Below are 16,618 nucleotides of genomic sequence, written 5' to 3' on the forward strand. Positions count from 1 at the left end.
AAAATTGAGGTCTGCGAAGGGGCAGGGCCAATGGTGGAGGGCCTTGAAAGTCCACTGAAGATTTAGGACTCTGGTAGGCCTCTCACCCTGGCTGCTGCAATTTTACTCAAAGAGCAAGAAGCGCAGAGTCCAAGGTGAGGCTCAAATCATGTTGTCCCCATTAGCAGTCCACGACTTTGGGCCACTCATTTAACTTTTGCTTATCTGTAAAGTGGGGCTCAAAGGTGATAAAGGTACCTGTTTCACTGGGTCCCTGTGAATAAACGAGCTGGTGTCGGTGAAAATGCCTGTCATGTAGGAACAAGAGTGACTATTACTTTCTCCTTGTTCCTTTTTGAGGGGTCAGTGACTGAGTCAGAGGCCTGGGTGAGGTTTGTTAAGCTGGATGTTTCTAGTACCTATAGGATGTTTTTCATTTTCCAAACTGTGCCTCCCAAGCTTGGGACAGCCAGGTGACGTCTGAGTCTTGGGTTGGCGTCATGTCCCGCCTCAGGAGGCATGCTGCCCCTCACGGCCACCAGCCCCAGAGAGAGAGCCAGTCCAGGGATGTTTCTCCTCACACTGTTTTCTCCCTTTCTCCGCAGCCCATCAACACTGAGAGTGTCCCAAAGAATGTAGTGGACACGGTGAGTGACAGTAGGCGGGGTGGGGTGGGGGTGGAGGGGAACAGGAGGAAGATGCATTTGGGGAAAGGGAACAGTTGTGTTTGGGGACATCCTTCTGGAGTAGATTTGGGGAACTTGAGGGAAGTGGTGGGGACGTGGATGACATTGCAAGCAGGTCAGCTGACCAGTCTTTGTTCAGAAATGGATTGCTGAGGAACTAGGCAGGCAGACGGAGCGGGAGAGGCAGGGGTGGGAGTGGAGAGGGGGAGGTCAGTGGTTAAATGTGCGCCTCTTTATTAAATATGTAGAAAGTGAGGAAGCCAGGCAGATCTTTCCAAACATCTTTCTGACTTAGCAGAGACAATTTCCTCAAGGCTGCATGGAGGAGGAAGGGAAGAAAGTGGGTGGGTCCTGCAGTAGGGAAACCGAGGTTTGCAGCTGAGAGGTGTCTCCTGGCAATGGCCCACACGAAATAATGGGCTTGGAGATGGAGGGCTTGGGTTGAAATCCTAACTCCTCCAAACTTCTAATTGGGTGGCTGTAGACAAGCCTAGGGCCTATCTGTGCCTCAGTTTTCTAATCTGTAAAATGGGAATAATAATATCTCCCATAAGAGTGGTTATGAGACACATAAGAGGGTTTGGTTAGCTCTGAGGCACCTTTAGTGGGGAAAAAAAAGTTAAGCAAACAACCAAGTCCCCCCAGACCCTTCTACAAACCCCCTCACCCCGACACCTACTAAACTCAGCAGGTGAAACACCTGGTGCCTATTGATTGCTTTCCTTGACTCCCCTCTCTGACTGCCTTGTTTCTGTCTCCAGGGAGAAGGAGCCTTCCGGGGTGGAAACACACGGAAAAGCCTTGAGGAAGACGTAAGTGTGGGAAGCGGGCAGAGAAGGATGTGGCCGGGCACCTGGTGCCCAGAGGGAATGGTGGTGGGTGGGTGATAGCCTCTCCTGTCTTAGTTGGTGGGGTGTCCCTTCCTCCTCTGCAGAAGGGCAGGTGGGGGTTTCCCAGCTCTGTTGCTGAGCAGGGGAGGAGGGGTGCAGTGGTGAGCAGACCCCAGCTACTTACATACGGAGCTGCAGTCTTGGCCTTGACCTCCAGCTCAGCTGGATCCAGAGCACATTTGCCCATCGCTTTGCTCTGTGAGTTTGTCACCAAGGTAAGGGCAAGGAGGATGGGCAACCCCGTAGCAAAAGGGACTAAGGAGAGGTGAAGAGGGACTCCTGAGCCCTTGGAAAGTCATCAGAACTAGGGGAACTGCAGGCTCCGCTCCTTTGGAGAGAGAAGTCTTTGAAAATGGCAGAATCCTCTGTGTGGCTTAAGAGCCATCATCGATTCAGGAGGAAGCTGAATGGTGGGACAAGCTGTCTGACCATGCTCCCCCTCCCACCAATTTTTGGTGGAAGTCAATGAGCAAATTCCTTTACTGAAAGGATCCCAGAGGAGGGCAGAGGGGCTCTCCCAGAACCCTGCTGTGTGCAATGCGTGTGTCTGGGCTTGCGCTCACTCCCCCGGGGCAGACACCTGACAGAGCTGGGCCCTTGTCTCTCTTCCCCAGTCTTCTCTGACAATTTGCCCCTCGGCTGGCCTCTCCATCCTTGCCCGCTCTGATCTGCAGAGGAACAGGGAGTGGTTTTGGCGGTTGGCACAGGGGGAGCTGTTGATGGCATGAGGCCCTATCATCTGACAGCTGCCTGACCCATGGTGGGGAGGGCCCCAGAGGGAGGTGCTGGGGCAGCAGGAGGCAGCTCCTGCAGGCGGCTGGCCTCACTTCTGTGGCGAGCCCACTGCCACTGCCACTGCCACACTGCCCTGGGGCAGCCCTGCACGCGGTGTCCTCCAGGAGGGGCCGGGACATGCCTCTCAAACTAGTGGGGAAGCCTCTGTTCAAGGTATGAGTGGGGCACCGTACTGGGGAGGGGCCGTTTTCCAAGCGTGTGATGTTTCTGGGTGCAGGGGAGAAATTAATCTTTCGTGTACCTACTACTGAGGATTAACTGGCTCAATGCACACAAAGCATGTACTATGTGCTCAATAAATGTTAGCTATTCTTATTAGTGTTATTTTGACTGAGGGCCAGGAGCTGGACTGGGTATTTTTTGATCCCCATGACATCCCCTGTGGCAGATGCTATGGCCCCATTTTGTAGATGAGTAAACAGAGGCTTGGCGGAGCTCAATGACTCGATGAACGCCTTTTTTTTTGCCTCTTCCTGGGACCACTGCTTGGATCTGGTGTTACCTAGGACTCCTAACCCGTGGTTGGGGGACAGGATGATGGTGTGTGAACCAAGCCTTTTAGCCAATGGTTTGGACACTCTTATTAGAGCTGCTGCTCCCATAACCCCAGCCTGGGCCAGACAGATCCTATAAGGTAAGCCTGCAGTAAGAGAGGGTGAAGTTAGACATCATGAAGAACTTTTTGACATGAGGGTGTGTCCTCTTGGTCCTGGGGAAGAAAATGGTGGCCGTTTAGTTGGGTCTGGAGGTTTATTTTCAGGAGAAAGTGTTGATCTAGGATGAACGTGTGTGTGTCCGGGATGGGCTAAGCAGATTCCAGAATGGCCTATGTACTGCAAAGGAGAGGAAACCTAATTTTTAAGGCTCCCAGACACCTATCCCAGGTTGGGTGATCGTGGGGCATGGAGTCAGTCCCCTGCCAGCCGGTAGGCCTCCTGCAGTCTGCCCCAGGTGAGGGGACCCATTTTCGAGGCGGCATGATTGAAGTCCTAGGCCTGCTGTTGTGAGAATGTGCCTGTTTGTTGAGCTGTTTTCCTGTATCTGGCCTGCGGCCCAGGACTCACAGGGCAGGAATAGCCATTTTCCTCTGACGGGTTGGTGTGTAGTGGAGTTTGTGGATGGTGTGCTGTGTCGCACTTTGTTTTGGAAAAATCCAGGCTGGTGCGCAGGAAGGAGAGAGGAAGGGGTGTGGCTGGAGGGGCTGGTGTGGGGGTAGAGGGGGTGGCCATAGACCCAGAGGAGGTGCAGGAATGGGGATGGGCCCCTGACGTAGGCTGGCCACCAGTCTCTGGCTGCCTGACATGGCCCCCCTTGGTGTGGCTTATAGACCCTCCCCTGAACTGTGCCCCCTGGGGACTGGGGTTCAGGAAACAGCTTTTCTTTTGGTTTAGAGCTGTTGTGTTTGGTCTGTGGGCCTCAAAGGAAGGCAGGACTCTTCCCACACAGTCATTGCTCTAAACCAACCCCACCCAAGTTCTGGCCTTCCCGCTCTTTGCTGTACAGCGGCGGGGAGAAGGCGGGTAACAGAGCCGAGGGCCATAGTCCCTGAGCTCTCAGCAATGCCTGCGTGGTGATCAGCAGTGAGGACCAAGGCAACAAGAGTTAGCTGAACCTATAGTAGGCAGGGCAAGGGTTAGACACAAGGAGGAATTTCCTGGTAGTAGGAGAAGTAAGACCCTATTTGGGGGAGGCTGTGGCGTTTCCTTTTGTGGTGTCCTTTCAACAAAGGAAAGACTATTTTTGTGACGATGATAGGGGAGAGTTCTTCTTGGTGCCCAGGGAGTTGGATCAAAAGTCCTCTTATTGATCTATGTCTTGGGAGGGGCTGGAAAGAAGTTCAAAACCATGTGGGTAACGGGCTTTGGGAGCCTCTGAGAGAAAAAGAACGAGATTACAGGCAGGCAGAGGGCTTATTTTTCTTTTTCAAATAAAATCTTTGTAGTACTCTTTGCATAGCCCTCTGGTAGTTTTCCCTAAGGGTTCCCAGTGGAGCAGGTAAATCATGTGAAAGCACATGGGACTGGGCCGGACCCATTTTACAGATGGGTCAGTGAGACCAAGGGGCTTCTTCTCACAGGGCTCCGTTGATGAGTACCTTTCTTTATAGAATATAAGCTCTCTGAGGTCAGGGGCTTCTCCTCCTCTGGTCCCTGGTGCCGAGAACATTGCCAGGCACGCAGCCGGTGGCCCTCAGTGAAGGTTTACTGCATGAGGGAATGAACACGATGCTGGGTGGCAGGAATGACCACATCTCTTCACTGACTCCAAGCCCTCTTGAAAAAGGCCTGCATGATGAGGCACGCTGGAAGGCGCCGTCTCTAGCTTAGCCTTGTGTGTGAGGTCACCTGTGTTTTTTGGAGCATTAGGTTGTGTTTGCTCACCCCTACCCCACCCGCAGCCCATTTGTGGTTTTCTGGTTCTCCCTGTGGCTCTGTGTCCACCAACACTCAGACGTGTTACCCGTGCACGTCTGCTTTCTGCCAGCGAGTGTCACATGTCCCCAAACTTTGCGGAAAACAGGAAGCCCCGTCAGTTAGAGGGCAGCCCAGTGATTCATCAGGGGATGACCATCCAGCTGTTCGTCCCCATGCTCTGTGGTGGGGTCACTGTCCAGGGCAGCTTCCTCATCTGCCTCCCCTTCCCTGGCCGGCCTGGTGGAGCAGAGCGGGCTTGGACTTTGTCTTATCACCTCTGGAGGCGGCATGGCCAGACTCGATCGAGGCCAAGTTTTTATTTATCTTCCCTGGCTTTTTTGGGGTGGGGAGGCTGAGGAATGTGGAGTGTTGTAACGCTGGGAGGGGGGTGGGAAGCGGGAGCCAGCTCTCCGGTCCTGCTCATCCTTCTCACCCCTGCACTACGACGGCTTCAGGGTCCCCTCTGCTCCCCTCAGCTCCCCAGTCCCCTTGCCAAGCCCATCTCAATATCCCATTGTCTCTCTGCGGCTCTCTGGGCCTGGACCTGTGGTCCTGGCCACACCTCAAGCCTTGGCTACAGTTGTGGCTTCCAGTTGTTTGAAGCAGCTGTGGTGGCCTCCTCCAAAAGTGGCTGTGGATCAGCAACAGATGAAAACCAAAGGGCTATTTATAGCAGGGTGGCCCTGGGGCCTGGAGCAGGGCCTGGAGCAGGGCCTACGGCCTGGGGAGGCTCAGTGACTCCTCGTCAGGGACCAGGGGAATGGAGATGGATGAAGTGTTGGGTTTCTGCGTTCCTCTGGGTGGGTAGTTTTGGAACAGCTTGGTTTGGGGCTTGAAAACCAAACACAACCCCTCCTTCCTGTCCCCCCCACCCCATGCCTGACTCATGCAAACCCAAGTCCTCAGGGCCAGGAGAGCTGTGGAGACAGAGAAACTTTTCCGCCCCGACAGCCCCTTTTGGCTGTTTCCTCCTCCTGCTGCCCGCCGAGGCTGGGCTGTTCAGAGCTGGGTGGGAGCCCAGGCAGAGGGGACTCTGGGCACAGCCTGCTCACGGGCGGCTGGATGGAGAGTCCTCTTCGCGGGGCTGCCCAGACTTTGGGCTCAGCTGGGAGCCAGGCCTCCCAGCCCACCCACTCCTACTTTGTTGGCACTGCAGGGTCTGGAGAGGGCTGAAGAGGGTTCCTCTTCTTGGGGCCCCAGTGGTCAAGCCCGAAGTCTGAGGGTGAATCCTGCTGGTCATCAGGACTTGGGGGTGAGTCACTGTTACCTCAGTTTCTCCTTTCCTTGGCAGATTGCGGTCCTGCGTCCTCTAAGAGGTGCTTGCAACTTGGTGGTTGGGAAAGGCTGGTTTCCGAGAGGCCCAGGGATGTTTGGAAGGTGCCCAGTGGGCTCAGAGGACTCCTGTTGGGCTCGGGATTCTAGAAGTTGGGCGTCTGATTCTGCATCGTGTGAGGGGGCTGAAAGGGGGGGTGGCAGCTGGTGTAGAGGTGATGTAGGGTTTTGATTTTCTATAGAGTAGGAGGTTTGGTTATATCTCTAACTGCCCTTTTAATTGTAAGTGCCTTCTATACATAATTCCTTTTAATCTTCCACCAACCCCATATGGATTGCCCCATTTTACACATGACATTACAGAGGCTCAGACTCGTTAAGTAATGCCAGGCTGCCCGACAGGGGGCTGTGGGACACTGACCCTACACTTTGATCACGGTACCATCAGGTGCCCTGGGATGTTTTGGTCAACAACATGAGTCCATTTGCCTAGTTTTGTGCAAGTAGACAACCCTGGAAATGGGAGTGGGCGAGAGGGTAACAGACCATGGGTGGTGGGTCCTTAGGAGCACGATTTGCTGCCTCACGCTGCTTTCGGTCGGGACACGTTTTGCCTGGCTGCTGTCATCTCTAAAGGTTTTTTTTTTTTTTTTTTTTTTGTCTCTAAACTTTTGATTGAATGACTCGGTGTTGCTGCTTTCAAGGAGGGAAGGAGAAAGGTTTAGAGTCGGACAGAAGGGTACCATCAGTCACTTTGCCTTCTTCCATGCTTGCAGGCTATATTTTCCTCTCAGGGTTACTATGATGATGGCCAGTGAATCAAGATGAAATGGGTTTCCGTCAGTTTAGTAGCTGTTTTATTGAGTGTGTACTCAGTGCAAATGGCACTAGCCCAGGCGTGGTGCAATTCTCAGCATTTGGGATTCCTTCCTTGCTGGGGGAAGGAAAGTCTGTCTCTTTGGGGGCTTGCACGCACGCTGGCCCACTCATGTGGAGTTGGCATCAACTGCTCTTGGCTTTGGGTTGCTTTGTTGCTGGGCTGTTAGGGTGCCTGGGCTGGAATGTTGGCAGAGAAGGGAGAAGGGAATCTGTGTTTGCCCACGGGCCTGACTGTACCCATGGACAGCTCCCTGCTTGTTTCCTCCATAATGCTGCTTCTCTTCTGTCTTTCCCAGGCCTCCACCAGAGTCACCGCGAGTGTCCAGTCCCATCCTAAGCCCATCAGGTATGCCTGGTCTCTGGGGCGCACGGGGTAGGGTTGTTGGCAGTGAGGTCACTGTGGGTGTCAGTCATGCCCAGTCAGTCATGCTTTTGGATGTCTGAGACCGAAGTCATAAAGCAAGTGGTAGGGAGAATGGGCAGACGGGAAAGCCACAGTGAGAGGGTGCAGGTAGATGCCCCTTGGAAAGGGGGATGTTTTGAGTTCTACCTTGAAGCCAGCCTTGATCTGTATTCTTTTCTCATATACTCTTTGTAATAACCCTGCAAGGTAAGTATTTGATTCCTAGTTGGCCGATGAAGCTGAGCCTGAGAGGTGAGGTGACTTGTGAAAGGTCACAGCAGGAGACTCAGTGCCTTGTGATACACTCTTTTCCCTGCATCCAGCTTCCCTGGTTCTCTGGCTTCGGCCCTTCCCTCTCTGCCTCACCTTCACCCTTGAGGCTCCTGAGATGAGTGAGAATCTGGCTCCAGGAAGATGGGCCCCCAGGCAGAGAAGGCCTGGTGTGCGGATGAAGCCCCGGGCGGATAGTGGCCCGGCTGCCAGCTGACCACAGATCTGAGTGGTCCCTTAGAAGATCCTCTCCTCCCCCCATAGCCGAGAAGCACCTTGGGGTGGGTGGGTACAGAGTGCCATGCTGAGGTTGTCTGGGTGGTGGCGCTGTTCTGCGTGGGGTAGGCAGTGGCCTGAGGTAGGAGCCCCACCTCCAAAGGCTGCAGAGAGAAGCTTATCTGAGGGATGAGGAACGGCTGGGGCTCACAGGTCAAATCTGTGTGTGCTCTTGCTGCAGCTCATGGATGGCGCTGTCATTACCACCATGGAGAAGCCTCATGTCACCCCTGGGGTCCCCATATTTAAACCCCATCTGCCCACTTGGGCTCAGAGTTAACTCTGGTGGGGAGGTGGATTCTGCCCCACTTCTCGGTGTCCTGGGCTCCCCTCCCCAGTGGGGAGCCGCTCTATCGCTTTGAAATACCCCAGTGGGATTCCTCTCTCTGCTCCTTCAGTCTCAACTTTATCCTGCTGTAGTGAAAGGTTATCAGAATGAAATATGAGTGTTGCCCACCTTGGACAGAGAGGGTGAGCTGGTGGTGGGGTATGGAGGTGTGGGGGTCGGGAGCTTGTGAGGTCCCCTAGAAGCCACAGGTGGGTTCAGGATGGAATTTCATTGTCTCAAGATCCATTTGCCCCATCAGCATCCCAGTGGGCACCCTGGACCCTCCCCTGGAAGAGAGTCGGGCGGAGGTGTCAATACGTGAGCCTCTACCTCCTCTCATCCAGTGCCCAGTCCTGGGGGCTCCCCATCTCTCTGAGGAGCTCAGATGGCGCTGGGTTGTCTGGGGGCCACCTGCCACCGCAGCAGCATCAAAAGCTCTGCGCCCTCTGCTTCCTGCGCCCTTAGAAATAGGGGAGGCCACTGCCACAAAGCCGATCTGGCAGCGGAGGGAGCTGTGAGATGGGGAGAGAGCCAGGGAACAAAGGGCAGGAGTCGGCCTGCCTCCGGCCTGCCTCCGGGGAGGGCTGGAATGTGCGCTGTGGTCTGGTTTACCTGGAGTCCAGGTGAGCGAGTCACCTGAGCTGCCCCTTCCCCCTAGAGGCCTTCCCGCCCACTCCACAGCTCAAGAGCAGGGGGAGGGCAGCAGAAGGCTCAGCTCCAGGATGCTGGAGAGCACCCAGCCCAGGCTTTCCTTCCTCTTCCGGAGCCGTCCCGCGATCCTTTGAGAGACTTTTGCCAGACCAGGTGGCCACAGTGTGTGGGGAGGCAGAGCTAGATCCTGGATTCCTGGCCAGTTCTGGCCCTGGCTCTGACTTCTGGGATGGAGGGTGAGGGAGTGCCAACAGGATTGATGGGAACCTACGATCGGTGTCGTCACTCTTTGGTTCTGACACGGCCCGAGGTCCCTGCCAGCCCCTGCCCAGCTCTCTTCAGGCTGGCCTTGATGGCTGCACAGGCTTTGCCACGGGGAGACTCTGGTCTTGGCTCTGGGTCAGGGAGCAGCCGAGCCCCCGGGTTGGATATGAGGGCCACGTACAGTGTGCAGGGGTTGCAGATATCCGGACCTCGCCCTGCAGGCGCTGGATTCTGATCCAGACCCCCTTCTCTGCCTGTCTCCCCAGAAACATGAGTGTGAGCCGGACCATGGAGGACAGCTGTGAGCTGGACCTGGTATATGTCACGGAGCGGATCATCGCCGTCTCTTTCCCCAGCACAGCTAATGAGGAGAACTTCCGAAACAACCTCCGCGAGGTGGCCCAGATGCTCAAGTCCAAACATGGAGGCAACTATCTGGTAAGGACTGGCCTCTGGTCTGCTGGCCCAGAGCCCCTCTGCCCTTTCTGTTTGCCTCCTCGCTGCTGGCCTCCCTGCCCGCTCACCCTGGGCCAACTCTCCCTTCTCTCTGCTTCCATCTGCCGTTGGCCCGGGCCTCTCTCACGGCCTGACTCTGCTATAAGGAGTATCTGTAGCTAGAATGCAGCATCTGGAACCAAGTCGTGTGTGTGCGTGTGTGTGCTGACCAGGAGGAGAGAATAACAATAAGAGCTCATGTTATCGAGCACTTGCTCCAAGCCAGGCCCTGTTCCAACTGCTTTCCACATATTTAACCTTCAGGACAGCCTTAGAAAGCAGGTTTTGTTAGAGTACAGAGAGGTGTGGGGTGTTTGCCTAAGGTCACAGTGTGAGGAAGTGGCAGAGCGGCAGACCGTCGGCACCTCGGAGAAGTGTTGGGACAGAGCTGTGATAGCGTACATCGTAAGGGACCTTGTGTTGCTGATCCCGGGGTCATACCTGGCCCAGGAGAATCACCTGACAAATGTGGATGAGGTGGCCGCTGGTGGTCTCCTGTAATGTCAGAAAAGCTGGCCTGGAGATTGGACTGCTCCTGGCCCAGCTGAGGTCTCAGGCCCACTTTACAGGGAGGTGCATGTGGGCTGGACCCATGGACCCGACTGTGCAACCTTGAGGGGCTGCCCTGGAGTGTTTGAGCAGAGGTGGCCGTGGGAGGCCGTATTCGGTCTCTAGGGCTGTTGTAACAAATTCCCACAAGCTAGGTGGCTTAAAGCAACAATTTATTTTTTCACAGTTCTAGAGGCTAGAAGTCCAAATCAAGGTGTCAGCAAGACTGTGCTTCCTCTGAATCTTACACAAGAGCACCCCGCCTTTCCTCTTCCCAGCTTCCAGTGTCTCCCGGCATTCTTGGCGACCTTTGGTTCATGGCTGCATCGCTCCACTCTCTGCCTCCATCATCACATGGCCTTCCTTCTTTCCTGTGACTATCTGTGTGTCCTCTCATCTTCTTATAAGGACACCAGTCGTTGGATTTAGGACCCACCCTAAATCCAGGATGATCTCATCTCCAGATCTTTAACTACTTACATCAGCAAAGGCCCTATTTCCAAATAAGGTCACATTCTGAAGTTCCGGGTGGAAGTGAATTTTTGTGGGACACTATTCAACCCACCACAGAGGCCCATCCATCAGCTGTGTCGGGCGTTGTTAAGAAACTGGCTTTAAACATCAGAAAGTCCTGAGTTCGAATGTTGGCTCTGCTCTTATTAACTATCTGATCTTGGCCACTAAGCCTTAGGTTCCCCATCTGTAAAATGAGTCTAATAACACCACCCATCTCTTGTGGTTGTTGAGACAATTAAGGCAGCTAGTAGATCTAAAGTCCTTAGCACGGACTGGCAGGTGTGGACACTCCAATGGTAGCTGTTGTTAGCATAATAAACTGCGTTGCATTATGCAGCTCAAGAGTGGACTAGAAGCCACCTAAGGTCCTTCCTGATTTCAGGGGTCGAGGATTTCATGGGTCTCTGTGCTATGTCACCCTCCCTCCCTCCTGCCCATTCCAGGTCATGGGGTCTTCTTTTCTCCCCAGTTGACAACGCAGCAGTCTTTGAGTTTCCTGGGTAGTGAGGCAGATATGGAGACAGGAAGTCCAGAGATCAGGCGATTCTCATGGGATGTGAATAGGTGTTGGAGTGCATCTTCTGGGAGAGGGGTGTTGAGGGTCTGAGTGAGCCCGCCCAGGACGGTCTGTACCCTCTGATGGAGCGTGTGCGACCCCAGAGTGATTGCATCTTCATGGGGTGAGGTTCTAAAGTCAGCATGTGGGATGGAAACCAGAGATGGCCAAATACTTAGCATTTCACGTCACCGGGTTGCATTCAGTGTGGGGAGATGTCCACCTTGGGGGTGGCATGTGGGACCCGAGCCAGGTTCCATTCCCTTCTCATCTTAGTTCAGGATGTCCGCTCCCTGAGGGAGTAGCTGAGCGTCTATACTTCTCTCTCTCCCCCTCTTTATCCTGAGAACCTAGAGTTGAGTTTCTGTTGGTCAGTGCGTGTGTTTGATGGGATCCCACGTATGCTCACGTGCGTGGGTAGAATTTCCAGCAGGGAAGAGACCCTTGGTTCAAACACATGAGCCTTCTCACGATCTCTTCCTTTTCCTCCTCCTAGCTTTTCAACCTCTCTGAGCGGAGACCTGACATCACGAAGCTCCACACCAAGGTGAGCCTATGTCCGGTGGGGGTGAGGGCTTCTACCTGCCTGGGAGAGAAGGAGGACAGAGAGCTAGGCTTCCTTTCCCCATGGTTCCCATGTTAGAATCTTGGGGGAAAGTGCTGTGATAGTTGGCAAAGCCTATTCAAAGTTACAGTGCTATCTTCTATTTGGAAAATGGAAAAGAATGTATTAATCGTTTCCATAATACAAATTACAGACAACAAAGCTTGATGATACAGTGGTTTCCACCCAGGTCTGTCCTGCCCTGGGGAGAACATAGAATCTCTGGGGCGAGGCTGGAGCTGTGAGATTTTTACTTTTATTGAAAGGTATTTTGGATTTCAACTGGCAGAGAATAGCTGGTGTAGACCTTCTTAGTGCCAGCTTTCACCTGCTTGCCTGGTGGCTGTGTACGGGGCTTTGCACAGATATCTGCTCCCGGCTTTTGGATTTTGGTGTCTGACACTGTGTGACCCTGGGCAGTCGACAGACTTCTCTGGGCTCAGTTTGCGCCTCTGAAAGTGGATCGGCTGGATTAGATGTGCCCTCTGGGCCCTTCCAAGCAGCAGTTCTCTTTTTTTGTAAAGTTCTGTGAGTTTAGAAAAGTTTTGAGGCACCCAAAGACTGCTGTTCAGATCTCCCCTCTGTCCCCTTCATGCTTCTCTGAGCTGGCCTGAAAAAGCAATGATGTGTGTTTCCAGGGTCTGGAAAAGAGCCATAAACAGCCAGGAGCCCTTCGCTCTGTCCTCTTTCGCCCCGAGCAGGCCTTGGGGGTGTCTGTGGGAAGAGAGCTTGAGGGCAATGTGGGGGGCCCCCGCATGTTCTGAGGTCAGAGTCATGTGGAAGGGACCTTGGGTCATCATCTCCAAGCTTTTGTTTTATGCTCGCGTGAGAAATGAGACGAGGAGAAGGGCCATGTCTGGCCTGAGGCCCACAGTGAGACAGTGGCAGAGCCAAGACGCAGGCCCAGGGTCTTTGGCCCTGGTCAGTGTCCTTTGCCTCCACACCCCACCTCCCAGCTGGGCTGATGGGCAGGGCAGGAGCTAAGGCCCGGCCGCCGGGGTGTGTGCTGACTCTGCCGCCCCTGGCTGACTGTCTGGGCTTCTGCCACTTCATACTCTTGCCTTGGGCGGCAGGTACTGGAGTTTGGCTGGCCCGACCTCCACACCCCAGCCCTGGAGAAGATCTGCAGTGTCTGCAAGGCCATGGACACTTGGCTCAACGCAGACCCCCACAACGTGGTCGTTCTGCACAACAAGGTCAGAGCGGGGGCTGCAGGGTGTGTGTCTGTGTGTCTGTGTGTGTGTCTGTGTGTGTGTCTCTGTGTATGTCTGTGTGTGTCTGTGTGTGTGTCTGTGTGTGTCTGTGTGATTCTGTGTGTCTGTCTGTGTGTGTGTCTCTGTGTATGTCTGTGTGTGTCTGTGTGTGTGTCTGTATGTGTGTATGTCTGTGTGTATGTGTGTGTCTGTGTCTGTGTGTCTATGTGTGTGTGTCTGTGTGTATGTCTGTGTGTGTGTCTCTGTGTGTGCTCTGTGTATGTCTGTGTGTGTCTGTGTGTGTGTCTGTGTGTGTGTTTCTGTGTATGTGTCTGTGTGTGTCTGTGTGTATGTCTGTGTGTGTCTGTGTGTGTCTGTGAGTGTGTGCATCTGTGTGTGTGTCTTTGTGTGTGTCTGTGTGTATGTCTGTGTGTGTGTCTGTGTGTGTGTCTGTATGTGTGTGTCTGTGTGTATGTGTGTGTGTCTGTGTGTGTCTGTGTCTGTGTGTCTGTGTGTGTATGTGTGTGTCTGTGTGTGTGTCTGTGTGTGTGTCTGTGTGTGTCTGTGTGTGTGTCTGTGTGTGTCTGTGTGTCTGTGTCTGTGTGTGTCTGTGTGTGTGTGTCTGTGTGTCTGTGTCTGTGTGTGTCTGTGTGTGTATGTGTGTGTCTGTGTGTGTCTGTGTGTGTGTCTGTGTGTGTGTCTGTATGTGTCTCTGTGTGTATGTGTGTGTCTGTGTGTGTGTCTGTGTGTCTGTGTGTGTGTGTGTGTGTGCACGAATATATCCTTTAATGAGTGTATATACGCCTGCCTGTATCATTGGATAGTGTGAGTCTGCAAGTCTGTGTGTGTGTGTTCTCTTTTCTAGGGGATGATCGATTCTGTCCCAAGGGGTGCCCCCAAGAAGTGGGGTTTACCAGCTATGGGTGTCTAAAGTATAGTGGATGACCAGCTGTATTTTTTCCCTTTGAGACTCAGCCCCCATCCTCTTCCCTCTCTTGCATCCCCCTCCCTCGTCCTGTTCTCCCATAGGATCATACCCCTCTCTCCTACCTCTGTCCCCCTTTCCTCCAAGGCTTCTGGATGGGCCCTGGAGCAGTAGGCTGGCCTTAGAAATAAAGGCTTTTGTGTTTTGGGGCTCTTTCAGGGAAACCGAGGCAGGATAGGTGTTGTCATCGCAGCTTACATGCACTACAGCAACATTTCGGCCAGGTAAGAGGGCCCCTGAACCTCCCATTCTCTGAATATTGACAGTAGGAACCCCCTGCCCCCCCACCCACCCGTTGCCTCTCCCTTCCTTGGGACAGGAGGATAAAGACATAGTGGGTAACAGGTGCTGGGGTCAAGGTGGGATCAAGGAGCCCACAGGAAGAAGAAGGTGCCTGTCCAGAGCTCAGAGGCAGGAGCGTGTGGCAGAGGGCAGGAGAGAGGAGAGTCCATCCCATTGTAGCGTCTGGGTGGGGCAGCCTTGGGAAGCAGGCCCATCCACAGACACCCCATACAGCCAACTTCTTGGGGCCACTTTTCTTTGCTAAACTGCCTTCGGCTTCCCTGGGTGAGCAGGGAGGGAATCAGAAAGCAATGTTGGACCAGATCTGGGTCCAGCAGCACCATCTAGACGTTCTCTCATCCATCCCCCGCTCTCTGGCCAGTCGGGTCCTCTTGCTGCTTAGGTGTTTTGGAGCAAGACTAGGAAACAAGCAGTGGATGAGTCCCATTCTGGTTCCATTTTGCAGAGAGGCAGAGGAATTCATCCATTTATTGGTTTATTCATTTGACAATGGTTATTGAACAGCTACCGTGCCAGGGGCTGTGCTAGGTGCTGGGACTAGCAGTGGGCAAAGCCAGGCCCCTGTCCTCATGGACATTAACTAAGTAAACAGGTGCATCAGTAATGGCAGGTGGTAAGTTCCGTGAAAGAACGGAGACTAGAGTGGGCGCGGGTGATCTGTGGTCAGAGGAGGCCTCTGGAGGAGGCCATATGTGAGCAGAGACCCAGTGAAGTGGGGCGGGGGCAGGAAAGGCGGAGTCATGTGAAGTCTGGGGAAGGAACTGTCCAGGCGTAATGAAGAAGAAGGATGACGGCCTGGGGCGGGAAGGCTGTGTGAGGGGCTGGCATGTTGGGAGCTGAGTGAGTGTGGGGACGAGCAGTAGGAGGTGAAGCTGGAAGTGGGCAGAGCCTGGGGGCCTTGGAGGCCTTCAGAAGTGCTTTGGGGTTTATTCTAAGAGTGATGGGAAGTTGTTGCAGAGTCAAGAAGTGGGGAGCTCTGTGATTTTTCTCTTCGTTTTAAAATGATTTCTCTGAGTGCTCTTTGAAGATAGGTAGAATGTTCTGTGGAGGGCTTAGTCAGTAGGACAGCACTTTTTTTGACTTTGAGAAACCCAAGCCTCCCTAATCTTTGCTTAATGGTGAGCACTTGCGGTGCACCTACTATGTGCCTACATGGGTCAAGCTCTTTATAGGTGTTATCTCACTTGATCGCCAGAACAAACTTCGAGGAAAGCAATTATCACCCTCATTTTCACAAAAGGAAAATCAGGTTCAGAAAGATTAAGGAAGCTGCCCCAAGATGCAGGCTAGTAACTAAGAGGTACACTAGGGCCGGCTCCAAAGCTCCCGTGCCGAGCACTGCCGCACACAGGATGGAGAGATGCTGGGGCCCTCTTTTCTCAAGAGCTTCACAGCACAGGTTGGCTGGAGGACTCTGCAGGTCTGGAGAAGCTGGGGTGGGGGCTGGGGGTGGCGCAGGGGCTCTTGGATTTGGGAGTTGGCTCCTCTGACCACTTGTCTTCTCCTCAGTGCTGACCAGGCCCTGGACCGATTTGCCATGAAGCGGTTCTATGAGGATAAGATTGTGCCCATTGGCCAGCCATCCCAGAGAAGGTAGGTCTCCTGGGCTCCCAGCCCAGTGCACACGTGGTGGTGTGCTCACTGTGCATGGGGACTAGCCTTGTGTACCCATGTGGGATGGAGCAGCGTGCCTAGGTGGGGATGTACCAAGTATGCATATTCAGGTACCAGCCCGGAGGGGTGTGAGCTCAGAGACATGAGCACGTGAGCAGCTGTATGTGCCCACAGGTGGGCAGGGCAGTTGGCTCCTGAGGCTGGTGCTGGAGAGCAGTGAGGGACATATTGGTCTGGGTGTAAGAAGGCGGCTTGTATGAGAAGGCAGTGCCATTCTTGGTCCTGGCAGCAGGACTGCTTCAGTGTTTGGATGAGTCTACAGGAGGCTGATGTCACTGCTGCCTGCCCTGGGGCAATCACAGACGCTCTCAAAAGAAGTCACCTTCTGCTGGGAGAGCATTAAAAATTTTACTGAGGACTCTCAACCACGTGGTCTCGTTGGCATCCACAGCAGCCCAGGCAGGAAGCAGGGCACGGACACACTCATTCATTCATTTGGCAACTTTTAGGCATTCTGCTGTGTTCCAAGCACTGGCGCTATCTCATTGAATAGGACAAAGTCCTTTGCCCTTAGTGAGCGGATATTCTATTGAGAAGGGTGGACATTACACAAGTAAATTTATAAACAAGACCATTTCAAATAGTGATTAGTGCTAGGAAAGAAGGAAGAGTGCTGCGGAGATGACAGCTGATGGG

The 16,618-nt window shown here is 53.7% G+C and overlaps 1 protein-coding gene across 1 annotated transcript in view; it reads left to right on the forward strand.

The window, feature by feature from the left end:
* TNS1 (tensin 1) overlaps window positions 1–16,618 on the forward strand; it is a 224,381-nt gene that overhangs the window by 123,205 nt on the left and 84,558 nt on the right. The window contains exons 5-12 of the mRNA XM_033111937.1: window positions 585–626; window positions 1,427–1,477; window positions 7,212–7,261; window positions 9,374–9,545; window positions 11,720–11,770; window positions 12,901–13,023; window positions 14,165–14,229; window positions 15,818–15,901. Coding sequence (XP_032967828.1) covers window positions 585–626; window positions 1,427–1,477; window positions 7,212–7,261; window positions 9,374–9,545; window positions 11,720–11,770; window positions 12,901–13,023; window positions 14,165–14,229; window positions 15,818–15,901 — 638 coding nt within the window. The remainder of the gene's footprint in view (window positions 1–584; window positions 627–1,426; window positions 1,478–7,211; window positions 7,262–9,373; window positions 9,546–11,719; window positions 11,771–12,900; window positions 13,024–14,164; window positions 14,230–15,817; window positions 15,902–16,618) is intronic.

The sequence above is a fragment of the Rhinolophus ferrumequinum genome, chromosome 8 (genome assembly GCF_004115265.2).
Source record: "Rhinolophus ferrumequinum isolate MPI-CBG mRhiFer1 chromosome 8, mRhiFer1_v1.p, whole genome shotgun sequence".
Taxonomy (NCBI): Eukaryota; Metazoa; Chordata; class Mammalia; order Chiroptera; family Rhinolophidae; genus Rhinolophus; species Rhinolophus ferrumequinum.